Genomic DNA, 12,351 nt, shown 5'->3' on the forward strand with positions numbered 1-12,351 from the left:
GCTTCTTAACACTCTCGACAAGCTCGTTGAACATACCAAAGCTGTCAGGCATCGCCGCGACCTCCGCACGTAAACACTCAATTTCTTTTGCCAACTCAGCGTTCGTCGGCATTCTGTACAACAGCACACAATTGGGCCGCAGCGGCAACGATATTCATGGAACAAAAGAAGTATGGTTGGGTGGAGAAATCAGACCAACCTGTGACGAAAGTAGCAGTAGATTAGCGACTTGTTTGCGATTGCAACCGCTGCTGCCGATTGTGACTCGGCGCCAGCGATGCTTGCTTATATGCGGCAACTTGGCTGGAAGAGGACAGACACAGCACACCAATCACTGTTGTGACTAAACGGTCCGCTGGCGGTACACGTGCAGAGATGATATCTTTTCCTTGCTTCGGCTCATAGACAGTTCCGCATATACTGTCCTGTGACGAAAGTAGCAGTAGATTAGCGACTTGTTCGTGACTGCAACCGCTGCTGCCAAGAGCACAGGGTGACTAGACACTGCCTCAAAACGACATCGCTGAAGACAACCTAGTTGCCAGACTATACCGGAAATGACGGCAACACATTCTGAGAGTCCTGGTGAAATCCATCTCTGCAAGACGGAACACGCAGAAAGCTTCGTCGCGGAGGGGGTTACTTCGATGAAAAGATAACATGCCGAGGAGCAAGAAAACTTGCTCTCCATTGACGAGAGGAATTTGCCATTAGTGTAAACATAAAAGGGTACACCAACCAAAGGAGCACTTGCTGACGTTTCCGCACCTCATACGGAAAATGAAAGCCATAAGGAAGGCTCAGCATATTTAAGTGCACCTAAGTACATGACACATCGAGAGTCGATAGTCAAAAGTGTCCCGTCACGTATGTGCAGTTCTCTGCATGTGCAGAGATTCCAGGTGCAGGCACGATGCAAGCTTTTTTTCTTTGGATGGAACACGCGCACTTGATAAATCAATTTGGTGGCCTGTAGATTTCACGTGTTCAGCGAGGGAATTCGAGGCCACGCATTGTTTCGTGATGGGGTATTGATGTTTAAAATTCTTGAAATAGCCAGTGTCACCGAGGTACTGGTTTTCACAATCGTGGCAGCCTATGGTATAAACAAAACTGGGACCACTCCTTCACGTTGACTAATGCATTCCTTAGCTTCCATGTTGGTACATGCACTGTTTTAATGTTTGTTGCTTCTATATTCAAATTCACAGTTACAGCAAAATTCAGCAGTCCTGCGATCAGTCTTCTTTTTTTGTCCTGTACGTTTTTTTGTTTCCCGCACAAGGTCGTGCGTGTCTGCTATAGCATGGGTCACGTAGGCAAGTGCTCTCCACCAGACACTTACGCATGCCACAAAACTATTCGAAGGGCATAGGGATCGGCGAGTGCACGTAACTTGAAATCATATCGTGCCATTGCCTCTCTTTCCAGAGTGTATGCTCCCGATGCTCGAGACAAACTGGTTGCATGGCGGTCACATACCAATTAATTAGTTTCATGGTTTCAGCCAAATTGCATTAGCACCATATTATGATAAAGCAGGGCTGAAACTAGGGGAGTGATGAGGAGGTTCTGACACCCCCTGAAATTTTTATGCTTTGACTTTTTAGGGGATGCTAAAGTATTTACACTCCTTCACATCAAGCACCGATGGCCAAAGCTAGCCGTTCGACACAAGAACACTTTCCGAAAAATATTAATAGGTACGGTTCTGTGATAAAGAACACTGGGGGATGTTCTTTTGGCTAAGGCCTTAGGTAAGTTCTCATCAAAGAAAAAGGATCACTTGATATTGATGGAAACGAATTTGACCACAGATTTTGCCAATTGCTTACATGTTCGACACAGCCAATTTCTGCAACACGCTGCTTACAGAGCAACAACAAGCTGCTGTCTTTGAATGTCGGTGGAATGTGTGGAAAGCATGTGACAGCCTGCTTTAGATTATTTGCGTGTGAAGTTGATTGTTTGATTTGTGGGGTTTAACGTCCCAAAACCACTCTTTGATTATGAGAGACGCCGTTGTGGAGGGCTCCGGAAGTTTCGACCACCTGGGGTTCTTTAACGTGCACCCAAATCTGAGGACACGGGCCTACAACATTTCCGCCTCCATCGGAAATGCAGCCGCCGCAGCCGGGGTTTGATCCCGCGACCTGCGGGTCAGCATTCGAGTACCTTAGCCACTAGACCACCGTGGCGGGGCGTGTGAAGTTGTATAGTCAGTCGGGTGGGTACATGTAGCAGCCCCTAAATATCCACTCTTCTAGTTATTTAACTTTGCAGCTGTTACAATGTTTGCAATATCGTTATTCGTGCATAAAATACACAAGTTGAGCATCGCTGTTTTGCTCTATATACTTGATAAAAATATATTCTGAACTAAAATCGAAAAAACAATAGTTCGTTTAGGTGAATGCACAAAGCAACTGTTCAGTTCTTTAGGAGCTGTACAAAGCACTTAGTAATTTAGCTATTGGTCTTTGTCATACATGCGCGTAAAAGCTTTTGCAGCACTTGTACGGGTTCACTACATTTTACTTGAGCCAAAACATTTGTTTTTCTTAGATGGCCAAACTTTCCTGTATAGTTCTATTCTCGTAGTACTATTGGTGCGAGCTAGAGTACTTCCTCATACTTCTTTTTTATTTTCGGTCCCACAAGAAAAAAAAATTATAGCTTTACCGGCGTTTCGGGGATGGCAAGCTTCCAAACTGAAATCAATCAGCATGCCGGCGCACGCAAAAATGACACCTTTGCCGTGCATGTTCCGTATGCCGAATCGCAGTGCCTGACACGAAACAAGCTCACTGAGTTTTCCTAATTTCGTTGACCCCATTCCTTTCAATGCACACTAACACAAAGTTGTCGCAAGCGGGCTAGTTAGTACAAAGTACTATTTAGCCCAAACTGCCACGCTTCTAAGTACGTAGACTCTCAGTAAACAGAAATCTGTTAAATGAAACTACTTCTTGAACGGAATCATTGCCTCTGCAATGCTTGGTTTCGAGCTTGTATTCTGCACCCATGTTCACCTCTCAGTAAACGGAACTTTTGTTAAATGGAACATATTTGCCCGGTCCCTTCAGGTTCTGTTTACCAAGAGTCTACTGTACTCGTAAAACTGCGTGGAACGCCGACAAAGCTGACAAGCTCCCGTTGCAGTAGCGTATGCTACTGTCTCCCCCATGTTAGCGGGCAGCGCCTCCGACTGTCACGCCAAGTTTTGGCCTAGCAGAGAGATCATGCAAGCTGGCGCCTCTGGGCAAAGGAAACATGGCTTGCTTTTCACCCCTCCCCATTCTAGCCACCGTAGGTTTGTGGTTTGACTTGGCTATGGCTGGCAGCAGATTGGTGTGCGCTAAATTGCAGCGATTGCATTTTCGAGAATATGGCAGCCACGGTGCAGTAGGTGCAGCGCCTCACCGGGCCACACCTACTATGCCTAGTTGGGTTCAAGGCCAAACAACTGAAATGGCACCGTTGGTGGTGACTTTGAGTCTGCTGCTAGCGTCAAAAAGTTTTGAAAATCGGATGGCAAAGGCTCTAAGTGTCCGGAGTTTCTTACTTTTTAATACATTGACTCTATGGGGAACTTGACGATGCCGGGGATGAGTCCGGGAAATCGGTCATCGACTGTATTACATTTTAATATTTACTATATATAGAGCATATAAGCCAGTAGAAGAAGCTTCTAAAGGGCCGGTAAACAACCCCTAGATCCTAAAATTTGCACTTTGGTGCAAGTTTTTCGTATGTGAACATGCTGCGCTAGAATTGCATGTGCATTTTTGCTATGTAAACATGCTGCCGCAAGAATTTTGCGAATACATGCTATAATGAAGGAGTTACAGGGGTTAGAACATTCAGTAAATATGCTTTTACACGTGTGAAAACTGGACTGTTAGAGATTACTTCAGCCCAAAATAAGCCGTAGAATTTATAAGCTGTAAACTGTGCCTGCTGCCAGCGACCGTCATTTCGTTATGGCTTGCGTGATGTCAGAAGCCGAAAAAGTAGTGTCGTTGTCTGCTACCAAACAATGCCTTTTGCACGCGTTAAGTGTTGCTTGCTGCGTGGTCCGGACGTGTCAGTGGGTTGCAAGTGTTACCGGTACCATCATCATATGCGGCAAAGACCGCACGTTCCGCATTTTTACTTTGACTCCATCGCCACCAGCTCAAGCGCCAAAGAAAGCTTTGACTACGGTGTGAACGAAAATGCCAATGACTTCGCTGTTGCGGCAGACATTGCAGATGGCTTTTTGCAATGATCAGTAGCTCTATTTAAAGTGTGTCAGGTTCAAAAGCAACCTGACACACTAAGATACGGGGGTGCATCGACGGTGCATTTGCAAGCAAGTGCTACACAGTGCCATAGAACTGGGAAAGCGTGCAGATATTTCTTGGCTAGCATACGTGCATGCAGGACTTTCTGTGCTGAACATGATAAATCGGTGGTCGTAGCAAAGCTGCGCGTTGGGATCGGATACTGCGTGCTGCACATGTAAACATAAGCCGAAGCGAACGGCATGTCGGTTCAGCGCTAGGGTTACTCATGATATGCATTTGGCCAAATATTTGCTTGAACTCTGTCGACTGCATTCGGTTTCAGTAAAAAATAGCAAGTGTAACGCTCAACCATGGCACTGTCTGCATGGAGTTTCAAATAATATTTATCCATAGTGACAAATGGCATACACATTGCACATTCACAGGACACTTTTTGACCTCTGAAATTGCTTGCTGCAAGTACCAGCATATTCGTGGTTACGCAATATACAATCAGAGATTGTGCAGTTCGAGCCCTCTCGCCCTTACTTTTTTAGAGTGTTTTGGGTTTTGACGAAGGTGTGGTGCGGCGTGGAGGTCGTGCGAGTGCCAAAACGCGCCTTCCAACTTACGCGCGGAGCCGCGCTGCCAGAGAAATCGCAGGGTGCGATGATTGCCGAAGCGCACCTTCCAGCTCGCGTGGCGTTCGATATATCCGATTTATGGTGTAATGGGTTTAGAAGAAATGTGTGTTCTGATGGGCTTAAAACATTCATTGTCTTGTCGCTGTACACAGTTGCAAATTATTGTGATATGCTGATTTGCTTTGTAGCTAACTTGGTTTAGGAAAAAAATCTTCCTCCTCAAAAGGCACAGAAATATTGTATTTTAAAAACTGCACATCATGCTGGAAAAATAATAGCATACTTGAAATTAGCATTGACAGTGCTAATTTCATAGTCATAAATTCTGCATAAATTTTGGAAATTTTGTCAAAATCGATCAAGAAATCAAATTTTTTCAAGAGCCATTTCCTCCCTTAATTTTAACTTGTGTGGTTACTTCCTGGTTCTTTCAAACAGCAAACAGCCAATTTGCTGACTGCCTGGCTCAGAGGTGTTATTTCGGCCAGATTTAGATATTTTTTATATTTACAGCCTGCACTTGGAACAATCTGAGTGCAGGCAGTAAATATGTTTACCTAGTTTAAATTGCGGGGGTGCTAACACCCCCTGCAAAGTTGTTTGCGCCGCGTGGTGCACGTGTCTCGCACAGAAGCCGTATTTCGGGGGTGACAACCGCCGGACAATAGATGACGTGTTCGCGTTGAGTACCACGGTTGGTAGAGTGGTAGCGCAGGAGGTGACCCCTGGCGGAAGGCAGGCTTTGGTGGCGGGTGAGAGTTGAGTGAGGCTCTTCTGCGCGTGGCGGTTGCCTCAAAGGGTTGTCTCTAGCGTGGTTCTTCGGCGCGGGGCACCACGAGCCTGCGCGTCGGGGGCCCTCGTGGTAAGTCAAGCGTTGGCGATGCCGCTTTGGGTGTGTTATTGGGTGTTTGTCATGTTTCGGAGTGTATGGAGATTGTGTGTAAGGATGTCTTAGTGGGCTGATTACGATTGATGCATCATTTGGTGGACGATATCGTCGTTCATAAATTAGCTAAATAAATGTGTATTGTTCTTTGGTTTGTACCTACCGCGTCTTCTGCGTCCGTTCACTCCAAGAGTGTGGCGTGGTGCTCATTCGCCATATCGAGACCCCACACTGGCGCCCAACGTGGGGCTCTCGGAGTATTGGACGACAGTTTTTTCCGGTTCGGTGCAAGCTTTTGTTAGAGCCGTGGTAGGGTAGGCTCAGGGGGACTTTTTTGCTAGCGTCGGTGGTGTGCTTTGTTTAGAAGCGAGGAGATTGGTTTTGTGATGTGTTTGAACTTGTCGGCAGATCAAGTTTTCATTTTTTTTTTCTGCTCATGTTTTTTTTGTTGTTGTGTTAGTTTTCAAAACCGTCGTTGAATTGGGACGAGAGCCGTGCGGTCTGCATACTGGGGTGAGCAAGACCTAAAGCACATGATTTGTAGGCCAGGCCCGAAGTGAGTGAGTACGGAAGCCTCGTGGGTGGCCCGATTTTCTGTAAATAGCTTCTTCTATCTCTTTGGGCTCAGGGAGCCGAGCGTCGTTGCTGACTTGTATTGCGGCTCGACGTCGGGTCGTCGTGACACTGCCCGGGGCGGTGGACGCTGTATCGATCGAGCAATGCTTGTAAGCCATGCGCACGCATGCACCACCGTCAGCGAAACTAATCTTAGATAATGACCACACTTGGTTATCCTGCTGCATACTATATATACGCGTTCCTTGTTTGAATAAACGGTCTTTTGTTACTGGCTTCCACTCGTCGCAGATGTGATGCATGGTGTCAGAAGTAGGCGCGTCGCTCCGCGACGTAGATGAAATCGGCCCACAACCTGCAAAAAGTAACCGGTCTATGCAATTAGAAGCCACGACCGCCCGGCAAAATTGAGCATTAGCAATGGAGCTTCTCAAGGCACCAGAACCCTTGCTGCTATCTGGAAACATAGCAAAGAACTGGGAAAGATTCAAACAGAAGTTTGAGTTGTTTTTGGAGGCGACATCACCAGTGAAGGAACCCAGGACTCCAGCTGTCAAGACCGCGCTCCTGCTGAGATTTGCGGGAGACGAAGCACTCGAGGTATTCAACAATTTCTATTTTTCTGAGAGTGAAAGCAAGCAAGATTACGAGACGGTTGTGAAGAAGTTCGATGAATATTGCCAAGAGCAGCAAAATGAGGTTTTTGAGAGATATCTGTTCCGCATTAGGACACAAGCAAAAGGCGAACCCTTTGAGCATTTTCTATGCGACCTCAAGAGACAAGCACGCAGCTGCAACTTCAATTCCTTGACAGAATCTTTGATACGGGGCCAGATAGTCTTTGGCACAAACAACGCCAAGCTGCGCGAAAAAATGCTCAAAGAGAAGGACTTGACGCTCGACAAAGCAGGGCAAATATGTCGAGCTGCGGAAATATCCGCCCAGTAGAATGAAGCGTGGTCCCATGCATGCAACCAGATAGACGTGGTTAAAAAACCGCAACAGCACGTTTGTGCCAAATGCAGTCGCTCTCACGCGCGTGCTAGGTTTCCAGCCTTTGGAAAAACTTGCTTCGTGTGTAAAGGAAGAAATCACTTCGCTAGGTGCTGCACGAAACGTCAAGTAGACGAGGTTCACAAAGAAAGCGATGACTTCAGCGTTTTGGATGTAAAAATTTTCTACGTCAACAGCAGGAAAGATTGGACAGTCAAAGTGCAGGTTGCGTGCCCCGCCGCGGTGGTCTAGTGGCTAAGGTACTCGGCTGCTGACCCGCAGGGCGCGGGTTCAAATCCCGGCTGCGGCGGCTGCATTTCCGATGGAGGCGGAAATGTTGTAGGCCCGTGTGCTCAGATTTGGGTGCACGTTAAAGAACCCCAGGTGGTCGAAATTTCCGGAGCCCTCTACTACGGCGTCTCTCATAATCATATAGTGGTTTTGGGACGTTAAACCCCACATATCAATCAAAGTGCAGGTTGCGGGTGAAAAGGTGGTGCTTAAGGTCGACACAGGCTCTCAGGCAAATCTACTGCCTTACTCTATCTACCGAAGGTGCAAGGGGAACCTGAAGCTTTACCCAAGCTGTGCCGTACTTCAGTCCTACAGCGGAGGTGTTATCAAACACGTCGGCGGGGCAACACTGCAAGTTGAGACGAATGATCGGTCCTGTAGCATCCCTTTTTTCGTTGTGAAAAAGAGCAGTCCCGCTATTCTGGGATTAGCTGCAAGTGAAAGTCTGGGTCTGGTGTCGCGCAACGTAAACATGGTCAGAAAAGATAGCACCAGTGACATTATCAAAGAATTCCCGGATTTATTTCAGGGAACTGGCTGCTTGCATCAACAGTACCACATGGTTTTGCGCAAGGATTCAGCAGCAGTAGTAATGCCAGCGCGGCGCGTACCATTGGCACTGCGAGGACCACTACGAGATGAGCTCGACTGGATGGAAAGAGGCGGCATCATAGATGTCAACGCGCCAACATACTGGGTGAGCCCTCTAGTATTCGTAAGAAAGAAAAACGGAAAGCTGCGTTTGTGCATGGATCCTAGGAACATCAATGAGTGTCCAAAGCGAGAACATTATCAAATGCCAAAGCGGGAAGATATTGAGGCTGAGTTAGCAGGGGCCAAATATTTCTCGCGTCTTGATGCAAACTTCGGTTTTCACCAAATTCCTTTAGACAATGTAACGTCCAATACCTGCACGTTCAGCACACCGTTCGGGCGATACCGTTTTCTCAGGCTCCCATTCGGTATTATAGCTTCGGCTCCAGAAGTTTTCCAGAAGGTCATGAGCGAAATTTTCGACCGTGCAGCAGGAGTGCACGTGTATGTTGACGATGTCCTAATATATGGAACTACTAAAGATGAACACGATGCGCGCCTCCGTCATGCTTTGCAATTAGCCAGACAGGCTGGTTTGACGTTCAATTCTGATAAATGCAAGTTCGGACTGACTGAAATTCATTTCTTGGGTGACGTCATATCTAAAGAGGTAATAAAGCCAAACTCTTTCTTGAGCGCATCACTGGGCGATTTACCTCACCCGGCCGACAAGGCAGCCGTACACCGGATGCTAGGCGTGGCTAATTATTTAGGCAAATTCATACCCAACCTGGCCGATAAGACGAACCTGCTGCGCAGCCTTTTAAAGAAACGCACCATTTTTGAATGGACAAAGAATCATGCGCGTGAGTGGGCAGGTATTTGCGAGCATCTCATCAAACCACCACTGCTCGCTATCTTTGACGCGTCTAGAGAAACTAAAATCTCTGTAGATGCTTCGAAATGTGGGCTAGGGGCAGCTCTTTTACAGCGTTACGATGACGCTTGATGGCCAGTTGCCTATGCATCTCGCGCTATGAGCGATGCAGAACAAAGATACTCTCAGATCGAAAAAGAGGCGATGGCAATTATCTACGGATGCGAAAAGTTTCACCAGTTTGTTTATGGACGCAAGATTGTGATTGAAACTGACCATCGTCCGTTGATTGCCATTGCTACAAAACCTATTGGTGACATGCCTTCATGACTTCAGCGTTTCTTTTTGCATTTGTTCACCTATGACTTTAATCTTTACTTCGTGCCAGGCAAGCAACTGCTCCTGGCGGACATGCTGTCCAGGGCGGCGCCAAGTGCCGCAGGAGACGTTGGATTCAACGAGGACGTGGAAGTTCATGCTACGAGAACCGTGTCCGAGTTGGTTAGCAAAAAGACCATGGATTGCCTAGCAAAAGAAACTGCAGCTGATCCTGAGTTTCGAGCTGTTATCGACTACTTGTGCGGCAAAGCAAAGCTCGAGCCCATTGAAACCGTTCGCATCCGAGTTATCACTCGTACAGAACATTTTATTTAAGGGATGCAAAGTGGTTATCCCAAAGTCATTGAGGTGAGAAATACTCGACCGCATTCACGAAGGGCACTTGGGTATGAACAAGGCCAAAGCAAAAGCTCGACGTCTGGTTTTCTGGCCAGGGCTTAACGTGGACATCGAAAAGATGCTACAGGGCTGTACAGCCTGCCACAAGTACGCTTACGCGCAGCAAAGTGAGCCGCTAGTATTGAGGCCGACACCGCAATACAGAGTTGGTACAGAGTTGGTACAGAGTTGGAGTCGACATTTTCCCCTCTGTGTCTTTGATGCTTTGTCCAATTTCCCAGAAGTCGAAAAACTAATGGACTTGACCACTATATCTGTAATCGAAAAGCTGAGCGCCATTTTTGCTAGATATGGCTTCCCAGTAGAAGTTTGCAGCGGTAATGGTCCTCAGTTCTCATCCTATGAATTTGCACGTTTTGCCTCCAGATACGACTTCCAGCATGTGACATCTAGCCCCGGATTCCCTCAGTCCAACGGCCTCGCTAAAAAAGGCGTTCAAATTGTCAAACGAATCATGAAGAAGACTGCGGGAACGAAACAGGACTTCTAGTTTGGGCTGTTGAGCTATCGTTCGTCACCCCTCGAAGATGGTCGTTCCTCTGGTGAACTCCTCCAAAGCAGACGCCTACGCACAAGACTTCCAGACTTCAGCCACCACTCAAGCATTCCCGTGACTAAGCATAAACAGACCGATGATCGGGGCAGATGCTTGCCAGCGCTCAAGAAAGGCGAAGTTGTACGCGTCAAAGACAAGGAATGGACCAGAAAGGCGCAAGTGCTAAAACGAGTCGCACCGAGACCTTACGAGGTGGACACGGAGGACGGCAGAAGGTTTCGACGTAACCGGCGCCACCTACTGAGGACAGGTGAGCAGTATCGGGAAGACTTTGAAAGTGAGTCCTCATCAAGCCATGAACGTGATGGCCTCGACGAGCCAGGACGGGCTCGGCATGAGCACAGTGACGAACATCGAAGGCCTGGTAACAGATCATCCGAGCAGCCGCCAGCACAGGTTTCAGTTCCTCAGCAAGGTGTACTTCCTCCCCTACGCAGGTCTGCTCGGGAGACACGACCACCGGATCGACTACGCTATGATAGTAACTTTAATCAAGTAACTTAAGTTGTTTTGTTTTCCCGCGGGAAGATGTACCGATCAAGCAATGCTTGTAAGCCATGCGCACGCATGCACAACCGTCAACGAAACTAATCTTAGATAATGACCACACGTAGTTATTATGCTGCATACTATATATACGTGTTCCTTGTTTGAATAAGTGGTCTTTTGTTACTGGCTTCCACTCGTCACATATCTGATACAGATGCCGATCGCTCGGTAAGCTGCTGTGTGCGGCGAGCGATAGGGCCACCTCACAGAGTGAATGTCTCCTCGCGGCTACCTCTTCTGCGCCTAGGCTGGGTGCTGGGTGGATGCCGGTTGTTGCCGATCGACTCATTAGGCCTAAGGCTCTGCGCAGCCGCCTGTCGCACGTGGCACAACTAGGTGGATCGTGGCGTTGAGGTGTTGCGTTCTGCTTTCCTCACTTTTTTTTTATCTCACGATGCACGAGTTAGGAAAAGTGATTTTTGTTATATTTTGATGGGCGTCTCGGCCGCCGCCAATGTATTAGCTAGCCGTACCGATCATCGTACCTCGTGGGCGAAAAGCCCGAAGCTCCCTTCCCTAGGCCCTGCTCCAGGTTTTTTTCCAGTTTTTTTTGTTGTTGTTGATGTATTCAGCGGGAGGGATGTCATCCACGGCCGGCTGTCTTCTGCACATCGTCAGCGTCGCTGGCCAGGAATGCGGTCGTGAGGTCGGGCGATGGAGATGCCTGGGACCTGCGCAACTGCCTGCAGTCCGGCACCCTCGTGAGTGCTGGTTGCAACTGGAAGACGTGTCGGCGCTAGCGGCGGTTCGTCGCGCCGACGGCAACGTTGATGTTGCGGGGCCGGTACTGAGGTGACATCGAGCCGGACAGTGCAGCAGTGTCAACTGGCGGCGGTGTCGTGGTGCAAGGACATTATGGGCATGGGATGTCATTTTTTTGTTAAAGCTTGTGTAGCTTATCTTTTTGTTTTTGGGATATGGTTTGATTTAAGGTTGGGGGAATGTGGGGTGCTGACACCCCCTGCAAAGTTGTTCGCGCCGCGTGGTGCACGTGTCGCACAGAAGCCGTATTTCTGGGGTGACAACCGCCGGACGATAGGCGGCGTTGTGTTCGCGTTGAGTACTACTGTTGGTAGAGTGGTAGCGCCGGTGGTGACCCCTGGCAGAAGGCTGGCCTTGGTGGCGGGCGAGAGTTGAGCGAGTCTCTTCTGCGCGTGGCGGCTGCCGCGAACGGTTGTCTCTAGCGTGGGTCCTCGGCGCGTAACACCACGGGCCTGCGCGTCGGGGGGGCCCACGTGGTAAGTCAAGCGTTAGCGACGCCGCCTTGGGTGTGTCGTGTTGTGTGTTTGTCGTGTTATTGTGTAACGATGTCCTAGCGTATTATATAACGAGTTATGTATCAATTTGGTAGATATCATCGTTATAAATTAGTTAAATAAATGTGTATGTGTTTGTTTGGTTTGTACCGACTGCATCTGCTGTGTCCGTTCACTCCA

General features: G+C 48.1%; 1 protein-coding gene across 8 annotated transcripts in view; it reads left to right on the forward strand.

Annotated features, from left to right (window-relative positions):
• AspRS-m (aspartyl-tRNA synthetase, mitochondrial) overlaps positions 1–12,351 on the forward strand; it is a 382,875-nt gene that overhangs the window by 192,797 nt on the left and 177,727 nt on the right. For 6 of the 8 annotated variants that reach the window (XM_075880712.1, XM_075880715.1, XM_075880709.1 and 3 more), the window contains one exon: positions 8,191–8,358. The exons of the other annotated variants lie outside the window; for them this stretch is intronic. In XM_075880712.1, the coding sequence (XP_075736827.1) occupies positions 8,191–8,358 (168 nt within the window). The remainder of the gene's footprint in view (positions 1–8,190; positions 8,359–12,351) is intronic. 8 annotated transcript variants of the gene reach the window in all.

This window comes from Rhipicephalus microplus, chromosome X (genome assembly GCF_043290135.1).
Source record: "Rhipicephalus microplus isolate Deutch F79 chromosome X, USDA_Rmic, whole genome shotgun sequence".
NCBI lineage: Eukaryota > Metazoa > Arthropoda > Arachnida > Ixodida > Ixodidae > Rhipicephalus > Rhipicephalus microplus.